The following is a 22,533-nucleotide window of genomic DNA, read 5'->3' as shown; positions in this document are numbered from 1 at the left end:
GAAGAAAGACGAAAACTCCCAGAACCATGCTTCTAAAAATCCATAAATTACATTAAGGATCAATCCATTAACGTATGCTTCTTTCCAGTGAAAGATTTGAACTTTACTTGTTCTTCCTTTTGGGATTTCTCTTGACTTTTGTTTCCTATAAAAAACTAAAAACAAAGAAAATTTGGTTAGATGGACTTCTGAAGAGTATACTGATTGATTATAATGACAGGCTAATGCAGTGCTCATTGCATTGATGTTGAAGATGTTTCTTCATATCATCATCACTGCTCATACAAGTTCTTAACTTTGCCTTTAACCCCTTTCCAATTGGGCAGATTTTCCAAAAGCAAAGGAATCCAATCTCTCTCTCCCAACACCAAATCATCATTTCACTCACAAAACCCTCTACTCTTCAACGTCTGCAAGCCCAAAAAACACTAACCTCAGTAACATCATCAGCTCAATGTTCTTATATCCTTGGAACTCCAATGACAACCTCCGATTAACTCTCTCACATTCAACGGTGTGAGAGAGGGCACAGCCTCAACCATCCATGGAGATTCAACAATCGCTGAAGCTCACCATCCACAAGAAATGGCCATCGTCACCAAAGAAAACATCAAAAGATTCAGAACCGATAAACACCACTGCAACTCCCAAGCTCAAATGGAAGAAAATCTTCTTTCACACTAAAACCAAACCCAAAATCCAAACCCCCCCAGATGAGTTCCTCTGCCCCGTTTCCCGTTCCCTCATGTTCGACCCCGTCATCGTCTCCTCCGGCCACTCCTTCGAACGCTCCTCCGTCGAAGCCTGTAAAAATCTCAACTTTACACCACAACTCCCCGACGGCACTACCCCCGATTTCTCCACCCTCATCCCCAACCTCGCCCTTAAATCCGCCATCCTCAAGTGGTGCCACTATAATTTTCGCCTCACATCGGCCCGCCTCCGTCGCACTGTCACGCCTCACCGACCCGACGCTTTCAACCGGACTTGCCCTTCCGGGATTACTTCGCGGTAACTCGGTCCTGGCCACCACCGATCGACCCCATGAGAGGGGGGTTTTTGCAGCTGTCAATCCCATCAGCCCTAGGCCGCGCAGGGCCTCTTCAAAATCTCGGGCAATCTTCATCGCCGTCTTGCCCTTTATTCAAAATCTCGGGCAATCTTCTCGGCCAATTATTTAATACAAAAATCAAAATGCCACGTCTGAATAGTAATTGCAATGAACCGTGCCACGTAACCAATACTGTAACGGCCGTTTGTCCAATTTAACGGCAGGCATGTAATTGATTCAATTTTACAAAAACAAGGACTCAATTGAAACGCCGAAAAGAAAGAGGACCTATTTGACATTCATGACCAAAATAGGGACCTACGGAGACATTAAACCTTTATTTTTCAAGAAAACAATCGCAGTGGCACACCACAAGCGTCGCAACAGCTCCCAGACCTTGCCCATGACAGCAGTGGAACCAGCCGAATGCCGCAAAGTTCGAAACTTTGTCCTCTGAAGAATGAAGCCCATATTAGATTTTAGTGGGGATGTGAGAGATCTTTGTTATCAGTGCAGGAAAGGGAGTGACCTTATGGGGTAGGGAAAGAGAGGAGAAATGAAGACAGACAAAAACATCAACATGCTTTACTTATGTTGCTCTTTAATAAAAGCTAGTGAGCTTGTTGACAGACTCTTTCTTTACTTATCTAGATCTAGTATAATAATTTGATATATATTTTTAGATCTCGTAAATTTGATATTATTTTATTAAAAATATTTTATTGATATATAATATGTGGTGATTTTTAATATATATTTTATGCACAACTATATAAAGATAGTATGAAAAACTCACCAATATTTAGCTCGGACATAATGATGTTCTTTGGAGCACAATCATAATGAACTTTCTTTTTTTCCTCCTCTCTCTAGAGACTCCAAAGCTTGTCTACTTGCTTGTTATTAACAATGTGGTTTAGAATAAATGGTTAACAACAGCTTCCCAAAGTTTCTTGGTCAATAGATTCAATAAAGATTTTTTATTCTTATTTTCGAATTTGATAATAACAACACTAAACATAAGAGGTCTATGACAAAAAGAATTTTGTTCTCGACCATGGTTTTGAAAGATTAAAAGGTTTAAGGCCAAGACGGAGAGGGAGTGGGGTGTTGAATTGAACTTAATTACACCTGTTATTTGTTGAAAACTTTCATTAAATCTAATTGATCAATGGAATTTCAAAACCTTTGTTATTGGATATGAACATTTTAACCGATTACAATAAATTGAAGCCCTAACAATAAAACTGGTTTTTGGTAATTCAAATTACGACACTCAAAGCAGTATTATACAATGCAAATCAAACTGAAACACTAACAATAAACTGATTTTTTTATTTGTGTTTAAACAACTGTGTTAATCATATTTGGATGTGGTAAACCAAAGATCTTGGTTTAAACCAAACGAAAATCAAGAATTTGATCAAAATGTGAAATGTATTTGTAAAACTCGAAAGAAGCAAACAAAACTCTACCGACCCCATAAATAGTAACAAAGCCTTTTTTTTTTATCCTCGATTGTTTTCTCTGATTTAAATATGACATTAGAAGGGTTTGCAGTGGTTTATTTAATGTTAACTTTGCATATACGAGTTATTGTGAGACAGAAATATTAAAGTACCCCCATGAGTTACACTTAAAATCTGTCACAATTAAGTCCTGAAGTTCATGTGAATTCAAAATGAAAAAAAAAAAGAGTAATCGAATGTATCGTGTAAGGAGAGACCGTAAGAATATGGTCTCACCTTGTTAATTTTTAAACGAGTAGATTTTACAATAAACAATACTATATCTTGAGAAGAGAGAAGAATTGTGCCTATTCAAGGGGAATTTGAATGCAGTGCTGCTTCTGCTTCTATTGTGCCTCTCCCTGGTTAGATGGTAGCAAATCATACTTCCACATTCCACATTCCACATTCCACATTCAATAAAGGCTTCAATTCTTCACTTTGATGCTAACCGTTTTCTTCAAATAAGGAAAACTTGCGCTTCCGAGCTGTCAAATCTGCGCAATCAAAGTCAATTAGGTCTTGTTCATTTACCCAGCGATACTTATATTTCTTCACATCCACCGCAACAACATTCTCGTAACCCAACCTTTCGAAAGTCCATCTCCATTCCTGATGGACCGGAAAACCTTTTATATTAAATGCGACCCGCTTAGAAACATCGATATACTGTATCAACATGTGATCTGACTGGTCAATGACTAGATCTCTTCTAAAATCCATTGGAATTTGTTTGTTTCGAAAATTTGTTGTTCTTGAATGTTTCACTTCGGTTTCATTGTCTAGACGAAATATTACACAATACAAAAAACCAAGCAAATTATTGTCATACGGAAAGGGAGGTGGACCAATGGTTTGAAATTCTTTCTCCACCTTCACACCCTCATTGTTGAACCAACTCGGTATTTGACTTCCAGGCATAATACTTTCAAAGAATGGCCAGCAGTAGGTCACCTTCGCCTTGTACCAGCAGAGTTATTCGTTAGTAGTTGTTTTCTAGACAAAAATAAATAAATTAAAAATTCAAAGGCAAGAGGAAGGAAAGAGCATCCACACCTTAAGAATTTGTATTGTCCATGAAAAACTCTTTCTCATGCACTGTTCAATCTCAACTAATCCTGGGCAGCTGAAAATTATTAATCCTCCACTTTGATAATGACTTGCCTCATCGTCATTCCAAAAATCAAGTGAATCAAATTTTGAAGATGGTAATCTCGGCAGTATGAAAGGTTGTGAGGACAGGACAGTTTGTGAAGGGAGATCAGGCAAGTATTTCAATCGCTTGCAATGCCGTAAGTTTAAAAAATACAGTCTGAAAAGGTCCTTGAGGTTAGGCAATTCAACAAAATTGTTTCCCTCTAAACTTAGTCTTTCTAAGCAATGTAACTTCCCAATGTCCTCGGGAATTTTAACTAAGTTACAGAAGCTTAGATCGAGTTCACGCACACAAGGGAAAACAGAGGAGGGCGACAAACAGCTGATCAAGTGCTTTGTGTTCCTTGCTTCATCTAGTAAGCATTTACTATCTATTGAACAACCACGGACATCCAGATATTTAAGAGAATTCAGGCCCAATATAGTATTGGGTAAGATTACTAGTTTTATGCAGTTTCTCAAATTCAAAAGAACAAGCTTTCTCAGACTCTGAATCGATGGATTGAGTTTTTCGAGCTGTATGCATCCTTCAAGATTTATCCTTTCAAGATTTAGGGCCTCTGCTACATCGGGCATCTCAACTAAACTTTTGCAAAAAGAGAGATCCAAACGCTTCAAATTGGGTAACGGCTACAGAGATTGGCAAAAAAAAAAACAAAATTAATAGTGACACTTGGGTTTTCTTTAATTTCTTTTTTCCATAAATTAATCAAAGAATAAAGGAATTAAAAATAAAAAGTTTGTCATTTATTTTGTTTGTTTTTAAAAGAAGTACAAATAAAAAATTAATTTACACTACCTTTGTGCCTTCCCACAGTCGTTGAATACTGTCCCCACTCAGGATTAACTCAACCAGTTTGTGTGGCTGAAAACTTTGAGGCAAACACTCAAACGGATATCTCTTCCAAATAAGATATCCTAGTTCATTCGAAAGATGACTGAGACTTCCCGAAAACTCCACGTCCCCAACATAAAGCAATTTCAGGTGTTTAATTTTTGATAGACCATCTGCCTTGATGGTTTCATCTGTAAATCAGTTGCATGATTCCGTAAATTTAGGAGCAGTTTTGTAATTGTTGAATAGTCTATGATAATATTAGGAAGTTGCAGGTTACATACGTGGACAATTTTTTCTTTTCAGTTCTTTAACCTTAGGTGAGGCTATATATTAGCCAGTTTCTCATTCAATAAAACAGAGGAATTTCTTGTCACAATACAACGTTTACATACCTGGGATTTCAGCACCATCCCACTCCCAGGTAGAATTACAAACTATTGCTTCAAGGTTTCGAGTTGCCTATAACATCGCACATTGTTAGATGTATGTTTTGAAGTATTTAAATTCTAAAATAATTGCAATCTAAAATTTAATCAAACATTTAACTTGACCTCGTTCTCTGACATAGCATCATGGAGATCTTTGCATGTCCACAACCTACTCCACTTTATAGGCTCTTTAGGTGATTCTTCCCTAACAATACACCTGCCCAAATCCACTAGCAACCTATGCATACGTATGAATCCCCAGGGATCTGTGGTAATGAGTGATTTATCTTTGAGCACTTGTATGCTATCTTCAGGATGAAATCCACGGAAATCTAGAATTTCCTTCACATCTTCTTCATAATAAGGATAGAAGAAGCAAGCAATATCCAAAAATGTTTGTTGGTCTTTTTCATCCAGTTGAATATAACTTATGCGCAAAATATCCATAATATTTTTACTTTTATTTTCTTTTAGCGCAGCCAATACACTTTTCCATTGTGACAAACTTCGGCCAACCAAAGATGATCCAATTACTTCAATTGCCAAGGGATGGCCTTCAACATGTGATAGTATCTTAGATGCCAACTTTTCATAATCGCTCAAAATATAATTACCTTTGAAAGCATTTCTATGAAACAGTTGTTTAGCATCTTTGCAATTCAACGGTTGAACTTGATAAATATCATCCACTCCATGGATCTTCAATATTTGTTGATCCCTAGAAACTATGATGATTCTGCTTCCTCCACCTAAGCATTCTCGCAACAAATTGACTCTGTTTCCACTAAATATCCTCAGTTGTTGAACTTGATCAACGTTGTCAAGAACTATAAGTGCCCTAGCATTGTTCAGTCTGGACCGCACCAAACATGTTCCCTCAATAACATTGCAAATCTCTAGATTTTTCTCATTCAGACACTGAGAAATTAAATGCTTTTGTATGCCTAACGAATTAGAATCTCGATATATTTGGCTTACATCATCAATAAAACAACGATAATTATATTGACGACAAATTCTTTCATATAAAGCCCGAACAAGAGTTGTCTTTCCTATGCCACCCATTCCACTTATTCCGACAACTCGAACATCATTAAGGAGATCAAAACGCAAAATATTTCTTAAGTTTTGAACTCGAGACTCTATCCCAACTAGTTCATCCCTTGGAAGATTTAAAATATTTGGTCCCAAAATATTTATTATGGTTTGAACAATTTCTTCAATCTGTTCATCTTGTGGCCTGAAAATTTAAATGAAATGAAGGCAAAACATCACGCAACACAACATGAAAAGAGTATATACATTTTTAGGATAAAATAATGACGTAAAAAATTTTAACCGTCAAACTATTATTATTATTAAACTAGTATATATTTGTACTCAATGTGCACGTCTCCTCCTGAACCTCTGTTTTTAGATAATGACATAAGACAAATCATAATTAGCATAAAGAAAGTCGTAGAAAGCTATAAGATATTGTGATTAGCCTATGAGCAAAACTAGTTAAAAAGATGCAGAATACCGTATATATAGGCAACCGCAGTTTAATTTTTGTGAAGCACTTCCAAATATCAATAAAGCTAGATTTGTCATCAAATCAATTGATACCTTCTATCATGTCCCGGTTATTAATTATTGAATTGAGAGAAGAGTACCTACTTATTTCGGATATCCCAACCAATGTGATTGGTCACTTGTGTGAGAGCTTCTCTCCATCTTTGAGCTTCCTTCATCTTCACCTTATCTTCTCTGAATCTATTTTTGTGTTCTGCAAATGCTTTCTCATAACATCCACTCTGTTTGCGCACCACCGAAGGATCAACATCGTAAAATATAGGTAAAACACTTCTTGTTGAAGTATTAACGCAGTTAAGTATCTCTGACAGTTCACGTAAGCACCAAGTGGAGAAAGCATAGTTCTTTGAGAAGACAACAACGAAAACTCGAGAGCCTTGAATGGCTTGCAGCAGCTCGGGTGCTATGGATTCACCTTTTTTGAGATATTCGTCATCTTTGAAGGCATCAATGCCTTTTCGACGGAGAGCTCCAAAGAGAGAACTAGTGAAGTTGTTGCGCGTGTCTTCACCACGAAAGCTCACAAATACATCGTATGTGTTAATTGCATGAGATGAAGAAGGGGTGTGATGGATGATGGCGTCGGACGCGGTCATACAATCGGACATGCCGGAGATGATAAGGTCCAGTTCTTTGGCACACCGGAGGATACGCCGGAGAATGTTCAAGACACGCGACTCAAATTTATTAAGGAAATCGGAAACCAAATGGAGTCGCACTCAATACCTCGAACTCTTTTCAGTATGACCACCAGCGCCGCCGCGACGCAGACAACGGCAGGACACACTGCGACCTTGCCCTTGACAGCAGTGGAACAAGCCGAATCCCACAAAGTCCGAAACTTTGTTCTCTGAAGGATGAAGCCAGGATTGTAGATTTTAGTGGGAAAGTAAGAGATAGTTGTTATTAGGGCAGGAAAGTGAGTGGCGTGACCTTAAGGAGAAAAGAAAGAGAGGTAAAATGAAGTAAGACAAACATCAAATATCGTATTATTGTCTCTGCTTCATAGGTCATTACTGAAAGCAGAAATTGTTGATAGAAAAGAGTACTATTGGAATTGCTGCAAATATAGAAAGCAAATAGTCAATAAATATAGATCCAGTCCTGCGCTTGGTGGTAGAATTCTAAAGCTAACGCGTTTTATTTTTGCCGTCTCTCTCTGTGATTTTTTCGTTGAAGCTTCTTGGAAGACAAACAGTCAAGAAATATAGATCCGAGTCCTGCTCGTGGTCTCTAAAGTTAACGCGTTTCACTTTTGCGTTTTTTCGTAGAAGGCAGAAAAATCTTTTCTGAGAATTGATTAGGTTTAATACGTTCGGAGATCTTATCTGCGGGTTCGTTTCATTTGGGTCCTCCAATTTTAGAAGTGATCAATTAAGTTCCTAATTTAACAAAATTGAGTCAATAATACTCTTTCCGTTAAATGCAAAGGAACCTGAATACAAATTAAAAATTACAGAAATTGTCACGTATTAAGCTCAAACTCTGCCACCTTTGCATTTAACGAAAAAGGTATTATTGACTCAATTTTGTTAAATTAGGAACCTAATTGATCACTTCTAAAATTGGAAGACCCAAGTGAAACGAACCCGCAAATATAGGGACCTCCAAACCTATTAAACCAATTTATTATAATAATCACGAAATTGTATTTTACAACTTCTGATCTATTCCCTCTAAGAAAAGCTAAAATGAAAGTCTTATCTTGTTACCGTATTTCTTCACTAAAGAAAATAATGAGTTATAGATTTTTTTAAACTATTATTTATTATTACTATTATGATTACTTTTTATTATTACTCTGAATTCCTGGAGAAGTATAATTCTCAATAAAGAAAGATTTATTTGTCAACAGGCTTCACTTATGTTTCTCGTTAAAAGCTACTTATGTTCCTCACTAATAATTATAAACTAGTAATGTTTTTCTTGATACAGAGTTTCTTTACTTATTTATCTTGATATTCTGAATCAATATTGATTTGACATATATTTTTAATCTAGTAAACTGATTTTATTTTATTTCATTAAAATATTGATATATAAAATGTGGAGATTTATAATATATATAATTAAATTTTAACCAAGTTGGATTAGATTGTTTCAATTTATTGATTATTAAATAGTTAAACTAATATTTTATATTGTATGACATCATATACGAAAACGGTTATTTTAAAATAGAACTAAATATTATTTTATTCTTTAAATTTGAAATCTGAAATTAATTATATTTTAGTTTCAAATTTATTATATAATATAATTAGATTATTGATTTTATGAGTGTCGCGCCCCATTAATTTTTCTGCTGACTCACCTCTCTACTTTCATAAATGCACCTTGCCACGCTTACACCTCCATTGACACGGGCCACCCCCTTCATTTAAAACGCACTCACGTTCACAATGCATGCATGCTGACAAGTGTCTTTTTAGAACGTTCTAAAAACGTTAATGGAATCCAAGTGGCAGCAGGCGGTTGGACGATCGTCCTGCGTGGGGAAAGAAATGATTCTCTGGAAAACTCTTTCCCTTTCTCTGTGCATTTCACCTTCTTCCTCAAATTCTGAATTCCTAAATTCTCCATTCTCTCTCTAAAACCTTTCTTTCTTCTCTCTTTGGTAACTCACCATCCTTTGCTCCGTTCGCATTTCAGCACCGTGAGAAGCGTCCCTGCACCGTGAGCTTTCCAGCAAACCGATTGGTTTTGGATTCTGAAACGGGTAAGTTTCACGTCCTCAACCACCCTCCATTTCAACATGCAAACGTTCTTTTGAATCTGCACGAGTCCTCTCTGAACCATTATTTGGGTTTTTGAAATTTTAGTTTAAGGAAATCTTGGGTTGAAACGTAAAGGGTAGAAAAGAGGGTACTGGAGTCTTGTTTTCTTTCTCTGAAGAACGAACGCACATTACTGAATCCGGGTAAGGGAAGCTTATTGGTTTAATTCATGTGATGTCTGTACTGCATGCGCGTATGTGATGCTTGAAAATATGATTTCTGATATCTGACTTTTGAGTATATGAATATGATTCTGAGATGATATATGAAAGTGTTGCATGTATGTACTGGGAACTGTACGTTTGTGGGTATGAATGTCCTGTAAATTTGTATGTAATGTGATCTTGATATTTGATGTTGGTATATGATTTTGATTCAAAGATTTAGAAGTATAGAGTATACTTGAGATGATTAATTTTATGAATTTAAGTTATACTGGAAAATGAGTTACTGTAAGATGATTTTGAATATGTAAAGACTATGAAAATGAACGTTCGTATCGATACGGTCATTTACCGTTCGGTAGTCTTGGTAATTTCCTTGAAGTAGTTGAACCCTTTCATTTGGAAAGGACTCCCTTTAAGGACGAACGCCCTCTTATATATATAGCTTTACGTTGAGCATTTGGCCAGACGTACACTTCATGAGTGTTGCGTGAGAATTGAGAAGCTTGATATCATCCTTTTTGATCACTTAGTCAAATTGTAAGACTTAAATTTAAGTATTTTATCTTAATAGAAATCCCAAAACTTCTTTGATTTTGGGCGCGTACGTCCTGAAGTGGCGCTCGGTCTTAGACCGAACGCTCGTCCTCAAAAGAGTAAATGATAAGTAGCGCTCGGTCTGATACCGAACGCTCGTCCAAATGTGTATGTGGTAAAAGAACGCTCGGTCATATACCGAACGTTCGTTCCTTCATTAATTATCAACGAACGGTAATAGCGTTCGTCCTGAATTGACATATCGTTCGTCCATCAATCTAAATAGCGTTCGTCCAATATCTCTAATAACGTTCGTCCAAAGACTTCAGTGACGTTCGTCCAAAATTTCCATTTTCAGCGCTCGGTCATTGACTGGCAGTTTGTTTCCTGAATAAATTCTTGTCTAGTTTATTTATCTAAACAAATTGTGATATGTCTATCCATTGGATTCGTTCCAGAATTATTGAATTTAAATTATTCTAAGTAAATTACAGATCAATCTAGATTCAGTTCATCTAACTGATTCAAGTTCGTGAACGAGCCTTTCTTGGTATTGTATTAACGTTCGTCCTCTATTATAAAGAGGGCTGGACGTTCGTTCTTTTATGAAAGTGAAACTAAGAATGAAAGTGTGAATAAGATGAAAGATTAAGATGTGCGAATGCCATGAGGAATGAAATTGTGATTGTGGAATTTGAACGAGCGTTCCATGGAGGAACGACTCTTGAATGGAAATTGAGATTTTTGTAAAGTATGAATGTGGTAAGCTTAGCTGGCGGGTCATCCTGATATTCCGTGAGTGCTCGTTCTCAAGTAGAGAGGAGCATGTCATGTGTGGGAATGGCAGGAGGTCTTAGTCCATAACTGTAACTTGGACAGAACGGACTAACCTCAGGTGGCAGCTGACGAGTATTCCAGCTCTTCCACCTGGGTGCACGAACGTCGTAGCTACACAGAATTCATACATGTCCGGACGGTCGGTCTAGTATCAGGATTTTGGTTGAATTAATGTATGATTTGAATGATTGTTTCGTGAATAAAAGTATATGTTGATATGTATAAACTGTATGTTTGACTTGAATTAAATTCAATAAGCTTACCCTTGCATTTCCTTCGTGTTGTCTTGTCTATGTATATCCGTCTTGTCAATTGCAATGATCATCCGTGTGGATGTGAGCAGAGGGAGATGCGTCTCTGGAGCAAACTATTGAAGAGGAACTCGTTGCTGAAGAAAATTTAGTAGAAGTTGAGGTGAAGGCCGAACAGTGAGGTGTTCGGTTATTTTAGTTAGTATATTAGAGTAGCGAGCGACCGTGAGCGATCGCTCTTATCTTGTTTGTAAATAGATTGGACGTTCGATCAATTTTTGTAAATCGTTCGTCCTGATTCTTTTGTAAACGCTCGTTAATTAATGCATGAAAGGCCGTTCGGCCATTTATTAAATCTGTTCCCTTTATATTTTAAGACTGTTTGAGTTATTGATACGTGTAATTATTCTAAGTATATGGTTGATGACTGTATAATTTTGGGATGTTACATTATTGGTATCAGAGCAGTTTTGTTCTTCTAAAGGACGCTGTAGGTTATGAGTGCATTGCGTTTTTGCTGTGTGCTTATTATGTGTTTGATGAGTTATTATTTTAAACTCTTGAACAATTCTAACGCTCGTTTTCTGATGAACCAGAGAACGAATGGCCCCTAGACTTCCTCCTCCTCCACAGCCTAACGAGTCTGACGCTCCCAACAACAATAGGATGTTGGAGACTGTAATCGAACGGTTACATCAGCAAAATACTACCCTTATGGAGCAGAACGCTGCTGCTCTACAGAGTTTAGAGGCCGCACGCATCAATTCTGAAGCTACGCAGAGGCAGCTAATGGAGATTATTGCTGCCGCAAGAGGTACGCCTGGGGCTTCCTCTTCCAGTGCTGCCCAACCAAATGCCGAATGGAGTTTAGAAAGTTTTCTCCAACATCGCCCAGCCAAGTTCTCTGGAACGTGCCTTCCTGATGAGGCAGATCAATGGCTGCGTGACATGGAGAGAATTTATGATGCAAAGAGGTGTCCAGATGAGAGCCGCTTAGCATTCACGGAGTACCTTTTGTCAGGAGAGGCGAGCCATTGGTGGGCGAGTATGAAGGCCATACTGACGGACGCTCAACGTCCTATTACTTGGGAGGTTTTCAGGGACAAGTTCTATGAGGAGTACTTTCCAGACAGCGTTCGTTTTGCTAAAGAGGTGGAATTTCTTCAGCTAGTACAAGGAGGAAGGTCGGTTTCAGAGTATACAAACAAGTTTAAGCATCTAGTGAGGTTCTATACAATGGCTGTTAGTGAAGAATGGCAATGTAGGAAGTTTGAAAACGGATTAAGAAGTGATCTGAAGGTATTAATCTCAAGTCTATGCATTCGGTCGTTTCCAGCCTTGGTGGAGAGGGCCAAAGTATTAGAGAAAAATATGGCTGAGGCAGAACAACATAAGAAACAACAAGCGTCTCGGGGTCCAATTCTGACGAGAACAAATGTAAACAGGAACAGGACCCCGTACGCTCGTCCAGGGCAGTCGAGTGGATCGCAAGCAGTGGTAGTTGCTGGGCAGACGGGCCAATCAGGGGCAGTGAGATGTTTTCAATGTGGAGGACCCCATTACAAGTCAGCTTGTCCTCAATTGGTGGGAGTAAAATATTGCACTCGTTGTAGAAGACATGGTCACCTGGAGAACGAGTGTAATACGGGTGGACGTGCGGTGATGAGGCCACCCAACACTGGAAGGAATCAGACGAGAGGTGGTGGACGAGCCCAAGCTGTTGGGCGTGTGTACGCGATTACTGGGGCAGAAGCAGCGAGCTCAGGTACGCTCGTCACTGGCACGTGCTTGTTGTATGGAATAAATTGCTGTGTGTTGTTTGACTCGGGGGCGACGCACTCCTTCATCTCGAAGGCGTGTGTTGATAAATTGGGGTTAGTAGCGAGCGAGATGCAGTTTGATTTGGTGGTATCAACACCAGCAGCTGGGGAAGTTAGGACGTCTACAATGTGTGTTAGATGCCCTATTGAGGTAGAAGGACGTAGGTATAAGGTGAATCTCATCTGTTTGCCTCTCAAGGACTTAGAAGTAATTCTGGGAATGGATTGGCTGAATACCAATCGCATTCTCATAGATTGTGGAGCTAAGGAATTGATTTTTCCAGAAGAAAATGAAGAAGAGTTGAGTGTGACGCTCGGCCAGTTGAAAGAAGATATCATGGAGGGCGCGAGTTGCTTTTTGATTATGACGCATGAAGACTTAGGGGTTGCGGATAAGAGCTGTGAACGTTCGTCCAATAAGTATACTGAAGGACGAGCGGTTGTAGAAGAATTCCCGGACGTCTTTCCGGATGAGGTGCCTGGACTACCACCCGTTCGTGAAGTTGAGTTTACCATTGATCTGGTAACAACCGTAGCTCCCATATCCGTTCAACCATATAGAATGGCACCTGCTGAATTGGTTGAGCTTAAAAAGCAAATTGAAGAATTGATGGACAAGAGGTTCATCCGTCCAAGCGTGTCCCCTTGGGGAGCGCCAGTGTTGTTGGTGAAGAAGAAGGATGGCAGCTCTCGGCTTTGTATTGATTATCGTCAATTGAATAAGCTGACCATCAAAAACAAATACCCATTGCCTCGCATTGACGACTTGCTGGATCAATTGCATGGAGCGAGCGTCTTTTCAAAGATAGACTTGAGATCGGGCTATCATCAGATTCGTGTTAAGGAAGGGGACATCCAGAAGACGGCCTTCCGTTCTCGTTACGGACATTATGAGTATGTGGTCATGCCGTTCGGTGTGACGAACGCTCCAGCAGTCTTCATGGACTACATGAACAGGATCTTTAGGCCGTACTTGGACAAGTTCGTGGTGGTGTTCATTGACGATATTCTCATCTACTCCAAGAGTTGTGAAGAGCATGAAGAGCATTTAAGGGTGGTACTTGGAGTGTTGAGAGAAAAAGAGTTGTACGCTAAGTTGTCAAAGTGTGAATTCTGGATGAAGGAAGTGCAATTCTTGGGTCATGTTGTATCCGCGGGTGGAATTTCAGTTGATCCGGCTAAGGTACGAGCGGTTTTAGAATGGGAGAGTCCACGCTCGGTCACGGAAGTGAGAAGTTTTGTGGGGCTCGCGGGCTACTATAGACGTTTCATTGAAGGATTTTCTAAGATAGTAGCACCGTTAACTCGTCTTACAAGGAAGGATCAACCGTTCGCATGGACTGATTTGTGTGAAGAGCGCTTCCAAGAGTTGAAGAATAAGTTGACGAACGCTCCAGTTTTGGTGATTCCGGACACTGCCAAACCCTTTGAAGTCTATTGTGATGCGTCTCACCAGGGTTTGGGGTGCGTCCTTATGCAAGAGAAGAAGGCAGTGGCGTACGCCTCTCGGCAGTTGAAGATACATGAGAGGAATTATCCGACGCACGACCTGGAGCTGGCAGCGGTCGTCTTCGCTTTGAAGATTTGGAGGCACTACTTGTATGGATCCGTTTTCCAAGTCTTCAGCGATCACAAGAGCCTCAAGTACCTCTTCGATCAGAAGGAGTTAAACATGAGACAAAGGAGGTGGCTTGAGTTCTTGAAGGATTATGACTTCGAGTTGCTTTACCATCCTGGAAAAGCGAACGTTGTGGCGGACGCCCTAAGCAGGAAGACAGTGCATGTCTCGCTAATGATGGTGAAGGAGCTGCACTTAGTGGAGAGTTTTCGAGACCTAAGGTTGCAGTTTGAGTTGGAGCCGAACAGTATCAAATGCTGCAACCTTAGGATATCCAGTAATGTGTTCGACCGAATCTGGATGAAACAACGAGAGGATGAAGAATTGATGAAGATTTTAAGCGCGCTCGGTACGGATCAAGCCAAGCATTTCAACGCTGGAACGGACGGCATGTTACGTTACATGGGACGGACGTGCATTCCAAATGATGGAGAGCTGAAGCGAATCATCTTGGAGGAAGGACATCACAGTCGTCTTAGCATGCATCCTGGCATGACTAAGATGTATCATGATTTAAAGCAGTCGTTCTGGTGGCCAGGAATGAAGAGTGATGTCGCACGTTTTGTGGCTTCATGTCTAACTTGTCAACGTGCCAAAGCTGAATATCAAAGACCGGGCGGCCTACTGCAACCTTTGGAGATTCCAGAATGGAAGTGGGACAGCATCTCAATGGACTTCGTGACACACTTGCCTCGCACATTCAAGAATCACGATTCCATTTGGGTGATAGTGGATCGTTTAACGAAGAGTGCTCACTTTCTACCCATCAACCTGAAGATGTCATTGACTAATCTGGCCAAGCTCTACATCAAAGAGATCGTTCGTCTACATGGAGTGCCGTCCAGCATTATCTCTGACCGAGACACAAGGTTCACCTCTCGGTTTTGGCAGTCGTTGCAAAGTGAACTGGGCAGCAGACTCCAAATGAGTTCAGCGTACCATCCTCAGACGGACGGTCAATCCGAGAGAACAATCCAGACGCTTGAAGATTTATTGCGAACGTGCGTACTCGATCATATGGGCGTTTGGGACGAAGTATTGCCTTTAGTGGAGTTCACCTACAACAACAGCTTCCAGTCGAGCATTGGAATGGCTCCTTTCGAAGCCCTATACGGACGCAAATGTCGCACGCCACTTTGTTGGTTTCAAGAAGGAGAACACATATTGACTGGACCAGAGCTCGTTCAACAAACAACAGATAAGGTGAAATTGATACAAGAGAGATTGAGAACGTCCAGAAGCAGGCAGAAGTCATACGCCGATAGGAGAAGACGACCACTGGAATTCAAAGCTGGTGATCATGTTTTTCTCAGGATGAATCCAACTACTGGAGTAGGGAGAGCGTTGAGATCGAAGAAGTTGTCTCCCAAGTTCGTGGGACCTTATCAGATTTTGAAAAGGATTGGACCTGTTGCATACGAGCTAGCCCTACCTCCACAATTGTCCAACCTTCATCCGGTATTTCATGTGTCTCAACTCCGGAAGTACGTATCTGATCCCTCGCACATATTGGAGCTGGAGAACGTTCGTCTTCGCCAAGACCGAACGATAGAAATGAAGCCGATACGCATTGAAGACGAACGCTCTAAATTATACAAAGGGAAGGACGTTCGACTGGTGAAAGTGTTGTGGGACGACAAGACTGGCGATTCTACGTGGGAAGTTGAAGATGCCATGAAGGACTTATACCCTTATTTATTCCCGGGTAAGTCTTCAATTTTCGAGGACGAAAATTTTTGTAGTTAGGGGGATTGTCGCGCCCCATTAATTTTTCTGCTGACTCACCTCTCTACTTTCATAAATGCACCTTGCCACGCTTACACCTCCATTGACACGGCCACCCCCTTCATTTAAAACGCACTCACGTTCACAATGCATGCATGCTGACAAGTGTCTTTTTAGAACGTTCTAAAAACGTTAATGGAATCCAAGTGGCAGCAGGCGGTTGGACGATCGTCCTGCGTGGGGAAAGAAATGATTCTCTGGAAAACTCTTTCCCTTTCTCTGTGCATTTCACCTTCTTCCTCAAATTCTGAATTCCTAAATTCTCCATTCTCTCTCTAAAACCTTTCTTTCTTCTCTCTTTGGTAACTCACCATCCTTTGCTCCGTTCGCATTTCAGCACCGTGAGAAGCGTCCCTGCACCGTGAGCTTTCCAGCAAACCGATTGGTTTTGGATTCTGAAACGGGTAAGTTTCACGTCCTCAACCACCCTCCATTTCAACATGCAAACGTTCTTTTGAATCTGCACGAGTCCTCTCTGAACCATTATTTGGGTTTTTGAAATTTTAGTTTAAGGAAATCTTGGGTTGAAACGTAAAGGGTAGAAAAGAGGGTACTGGAGTCTTGTTTTCTTTCTCTGAAGAACGAACGCACATTACTGAATCCGGGTAAGGGAAGCTTATTGGTTTAATTCATGTGATGTCTGTACTGCATGCGCGTATGTGATGCTTGAAAATATGATTTCTGATATCTGACTTTTGAGTATATGAATATGATTCTGAGATGATATATGAAAGTGTTGCATGTATGTACTGGGAACTGTACGTTTGTGGGTATGAATGTCCTGTAAATTTGTATGTAATGTGATCTTGATATTTGATGTTGGTATATGATTTTGATTCAAAGATTTAGAAGTATAGAGTATACTTGAGATGATTAATTTTATGAATTTAAGTTATACTGGAAAATGAGTTACTGTAAGATGATTTTGAATATGTAAAGACTATGAAAATGAACGTTCGTATCGATACGGTCATTTACCGTTCGGTAGTCTTGGTAATTTCCTTGAAGTAGTTGAACCCTTTCATTTGGAAAGGACTCCCTTTGAGGACGAACGCCCTCTTATATATATAGCTTTACGTTGAGCATTTGGCCAGACGTACACTTCATGAGTGTTGCGTGAGAATTGAGAAGCTTGATATCATCCTTTTTGATCACTTAGTCAAATTGTAAGACTTAAATTTAAGTATTTTATCTTAATAGAAATCCCAAAACTTCTTTGATTTTGGGCGCGTACGTCCTGAAGTGGCGCTCGGTCTTAGACCGAACGCTCGTCCTCAAAAGAGTAAATGATAAGTAGCGCTCGGTCTGATACCGAACGCTCGTCCAAATGTGTATGTGGTAAAAGAACGCTCGGTCATATACCGAACGTTCGTTCCTTCATTAATTATCAACGAACGGTAATAGCGTTCGTCCTGAATTGACATATCGTTCGTCCATCAATCTAAATAGCGTTCGTCCAATATCTCTAATAACGTTCGTCCAAAGACTTCAGTGACGTTCGTCCAAAATTTCCATTTTCAGCGCTCGGTCATTGACTGGCAGTTTGTTTCCTGAATAAATTCTTGTCTAGTTTATTTATCTAAACAAATTGTGATATGTCTATCCATTGGATTCGTTCCAGAATTATTGAATTTAAATTATTCTAAGTAAATTACAGATCAATCTAGATTCAGTTCATCTAACTGATTCAAGTTCGTGAACGAGCCTTTCTTGGTATTGTATTAACGTTCGTCCTCTATTATAAAGAGGGCTGGACGTTCGTTCTTTTATGAAAGTGAAACTAAGAATGAAAGTGTGAATAAGATGAAAGATTAAGATGTGCGAATGCCATGAGGAATGAAATTGTGATTGTGGAATTTGAACGAGCGTTCCATGGAGGAACGACTCTTGAATGGAAATTGAGATTTTTGTAAAGTATGAATGTGGTAAGCTTAGCTGGCGGGTCATCCTGATATTCCGTGAGTGCTCGTTCTCAAGTAGAGAGGAGCATGTCATGTGTGGGAATGGCAGGAGGTCTTAGTCCATAACTGTAACTTGGACAGAACGGACTAACCTCAGGTGGCAGCTGACGAGTATTCCAGCTCTTCCACCTGGGTGCACGAACGTCGTAGCTACACAGAATTCATACATGTCCGGACGGTCGGTCTAGTATCAGGATTTTGGTTGAATTAATGTATGATTTGAATGATTGTTTCGTGAATAAAAGTATATGTTGATATGTATAAACTGTATGTTTGACTTGAATTAAATTCAATAAGCTTACCCTTGCATTTCCTTCGTGTTGTCTTGTCTATGTATATCCGTCTTGTCAATTGCAATGATCATCCGTGTGGATGTGAGCAGAGGGAGATGCGTCTCTGGAGCAAACTATTGAAGAGGAACTCGTTGCTGAAGAAAATTTAGTAGAAGTTGAGGTGAAGGCCGAACAGTGAGGTGTTCGGTTATTTTAGTTAGTATATTAGAGTAGCGAGCGACCGTGAGCGATCGCTCTTATCTTGTTTGTAAATAGATTGGACGTTCGATCAATTTTTGTAAATCGTTCGTCCTGATTCTTTTGTAAACGCTCGTTAATTAATGCATGAAAGGCCGTTCGGCCATTTATTAAATCTGTTCCCTTTATATTTTAAGACTGTTTGAGTTATTGATACGTGTAATTATTCTAAGTATATGGTTGATGACTGTATAATTTTGGGATGTTACAATGAGTATAGTAAAATTATTAATACTAATATTATCATATTTTAAAATAATTTTAAATAAAATTGTAATTAAAATACTTGTTATAAAGTTAACATGACATAATTAGTAAATAATTTTATTTGAAACTTGAGTGTGAACTTTTCGGACAGTTGATAAAATTATAATGGTGCTATGATTGTTTCTTTTATTTGAAGAAGGTCTCCTCGTTGATGAGAAAGGAAGATCTGCTTGTAAATACTCTCTGACGTTTAAGTCAATAAGAGATGTTGAAACAAGATTGTTTAGAGACACAAGATGGTCCAGCAACTCATATTTTACAGTTTAGCAAACAACATTCAACGAGATAAACATAAAGAATATAATGATTGTGGTAAGATTTTATGGGTTTGATATTATGGAAACATAATTTAACCGAATGCTGAGCTAAACGCTAATGCTTAAAAGTTCAACATATAAATGTGGTGAGCCACCAAGCGTTTGACAAAAACATGTTATACGTCATTAAGAGATACACAATTACTTGGTATCTCAAACATGTTCAAGGCTTAAGTCATAAAGAGCGCCAAACACTATAGAACTCTTGACGAAGTGTCTAATCATCATTGCACTTAATCAAAATGTTAAGGCATTTGAACATTAAGTTATGCTAAGAATTGTTAGATGATATATTTATGCCTAGACGGGGTTATCAAACAAAAGACTTAAAAGATCATATCATAGCATACCAAACACTTTTCCTTTTAACAATTTATCAAAACATGTTGACATGTGATCAAATGTTTTGAACACGCAATGTGCTTAACGATCATGAACGTTTAAAACATTCAAAACATTTAATGTTGTACGAAAGAGTACCTCTCTACTTGCATGTTTTGTTCTTGTTATTTGTGCAACATATGTCAACACTAAAAAATTTATTCAAAAGCATAGCACAAAGGACAAAAGGATGTTGAGAGATAAGAAGAAATTCTTAGGATGTTTTTTCAAGCTTAGCACTAAAATTTCGTACAAGCTACATTTGAATGAAAGCACTAATAAAGCATCGTCAAGCTGTAATATAGACCTGAGTCTGACCTGCTACTTAAAAAGGCTATGAAGTCTATCCAAAAGTCAACTGTGTGTCCAACGGTCATTTCTCAAGGAGACTAAGTAGAGAAGATCCATTGAAGAGAAGATGGTGTTGAAGTTGAGGGAGGTAAAAGTAGAAGAGAGAAAAGGAGAGAGAGAAAAGGAGAGAGAGAAAAAGAACATTCTCAAGAGAGATCATTAAAGATAGTCTCTACTGTACCTCAAAGCATATATCGTTTGATGTTCTTCAACCTAAGAGGAAGAATCACATATGTTTATAGATTGTACTTATTGATGATTAGTATCTGTCAATAATTATTACCAACAAAGTTATTATTGACCTATTTTAAACCGTCAATAATCCATCAGAAAACAAACATTATCAACAAATTTTGGTTGTTTTCGACGGATTACTGTCATCAATAATTGTCACATGTACAAAATGCAAGCTAGAGCTTCCCTTACAAGTGTTATAGGATTTCTTGGGGTCTAAGCTAGTCCAAATAAAATCCTAATCCATTTACCAAGGCCTGGTCACACAAGAACTTATTTTTCAAAGCTAAACAAGCATCCCACTTGACACACCATATTTTAATCAATTATGAAATTTCATAATCAATTGTAACAAAAAAAATTCTTCTCCAAAGTGGCCAGAATACCCAACCCAAAAACTATTTTGCTTGGCGTAAATACAAAAGGTCCAAAACAAACTTATTTACAAGCTATTTACAATTTTACAATGCTAAAAAATAGAAAAGAAAAGCTAATAAGATACACTCCGCAAATATAGAGTTATTTGAAATCCTTCTTCTTCCATTATCCTAATCATAACCCTAGTTAAAGGTGTAATATGAATCCTTCTATACAATCGTCCATCACTAATGATGGGGAAGTGCATACCTAGAGAGAATATACTAAATGACATTTAAGAAATGGAAGAGAAATTAAAAATGGAAGAGATTAGAGAAAAGGAAACTTAGGAAATGAAGATGCGCCACTTGAACAAGCTTCCAAGATAAGCATCAAGAGAAGGACCGCCACTTGCTTGAACAAGATAAGGTCTGCCCAAATTTGGGACTTTAGAGACAGAATTCTATCTCAAAGAGGATTGCAAAAGTGCAAATCAACTCAAATTCATTGAATCAAGGTAAGGTGTACAAAAAGGAGACCCCTAAGCCTTCTTATATAACCTTTGGAGTGAGCTAAGATGCAAGATCTAGGAGATGTGGGACTTTTGAGGGTGTAGTCCGTCCAGCAGCTGCTAGGGACTTTTGAGTCCCACATTGCTCAATTCTCTCCACTCCAAAGGGTTTATAAGGCAACTAGTTCTCCTATAGTTCAAAATATCAAAACTATTTATGCTATCTAATGCTATATGCCTAAAAATGCTCACTTTCTCTTCTATTCTTTTTAAGACCAAGCTATGGAAAGTCCCACATTGCTTACTCTTAAAGAGAAAGAAGAGTTTATAAGCCATTATTCACAAGAACTAAGAGAAAGAAATCAAAAGGCAAATACACGCCCAAAGAGAACCTATTCTACTCTTTTTTATGCTTGTTGTCACTTTGAAAGCTCTTCATTACTTGACCCATCCATGATCACATCAACTAATATTAATATTAAGTAAGAAATAGCAATGTTTTGCAATAAAATAATCAAAATAATTCTAACAATTTAATTAGAAATATTAACTCTTATAAACATCAATAAATAAATAATACATTTAAAAAAAATAATCATCCCTACTATTTTTCAATCTTAATCAAGCAACACCAAAACCAACATGAAATTGAAGGAAAAATACGAAAAAAATACATTTGTAATGAAAATATGAAAATTTACAAAATCTTACCTTTGTATATAAAATTTGAAAATTTATAATTTTAAATAATGAAATTATTATCATAAAAATCTTTCATTTCAAATTCTTTTAAAATTATTTATTCAAGAAAATCTATTATATTCATAAAGCACTTCAAATTATACACAAAAATAAGTTATCCTGTTAAAATTCTATATCCACACATTACAATCCATTTTTATCTTATGAAAAAGCTTTTATTTGTTAGACAGTTGGCATGGTTTTATGGGTTATGATTTTTTTTAGGAAAATGACACTTGAACAACCATTTTTGACAACATTTAGACACGCGCACACGTGTCTAAATTTGAGTGGTCCATTTTCATTTAATTTTTCCAACTGGACCACTCAAATTTAGACACGTGTGCGCGTGTCTAAATGTTGTCAAAAATGGTTGTTCAAGTATCATTTTCCTTTTTTTTATTAGAAGTGTTCTCACCATTTTTCTTTTTGTTTAATTTGTTTTCATGGTTGACTTTTTTTTTTATAATTAAAATCTTATATATTTTTCTCTTAATTATATTTTGGCGTGCTTTTCTGCATGGTAATAACATAAAAAT

General features: G+C 38.3%; 1 protein-coding gene across 1 annotated transcript; it reads right to left on the bottom strand.

The window, feature by feature from the left end:
• Positions 1-2,681: 2,681 nt before the first annotated feature.
• Positions 2,682-7,791, bottom strand: LOC124821827 (disease resistance protein Roq1-like). Its single transcript, XM_088092678.1, has 6 exons — positions 6,640-7,791; positions 5,104-6,220; positions 4,945-5,011; positions 4,514-4,740; positions 3,616-4,344; positions 2,682-3,519 (listed from the first exon to the last, which is right to left on the bottom strand). The coding sequence occupies exons 1-6, from the start codon at positions 7,161-7,163 to the stop codon at positions 3,007-3,009; spliced, it is 3,177 nt and encodes a 1,058-aa protein (XP_087948804.1). The 5' UTR covers positions 7,164-7,791; the 3' UTR covers positions 2,682-3,006.
• Between the last annotated feature and the right edge of the window lie 14,742 nt (positions 7,792-22,533).

The sequence above is a fragment of the Vigna umbellata genome, chromosome 6 (genome assembly GCF_029865625.1).
Source record: "Vigna umbellata cultivar VRB3 chromosome 6, Vumbellata_1.0, whole genome shotgun sequence".
Taxonomy (NCBI): Eukaryota; Viridiplantae; Streptophyta; class Magnoliopsida; order Fabales; family Fabaceae; genus Vigna; species Vigna umbellata.
The sequence above is the reverse complement of the archived record's forward strand: the minus strand, read 5'-3'. Positions and strand labels throughout refer to the sequence as shown.

Bases quoted from the DNA above. Each gene is read 5' to 3' on its own strand.
- LOC124821827 (XM_088092678.1), bottom strand. From the start codon at position 7,163: ATGTCCGATTGTATGACCGCGTCCGACGCCATCATCCATCACACCCCT. The intron at 6,221-6,639 runs GTAGGTACTCTT...TTAAATTTTCAG, and splicing joins GGTTGGGATATCCGAAATAA to GCCACAAGATGAACAGATTG. The intron at 3,520-3,615 runs GTGTGGATGCTC...TGCTGGTACAAG, and splicing joins GGACAATACAAATTCTTAAG to GCGAAGGTGACCTACTGCTG.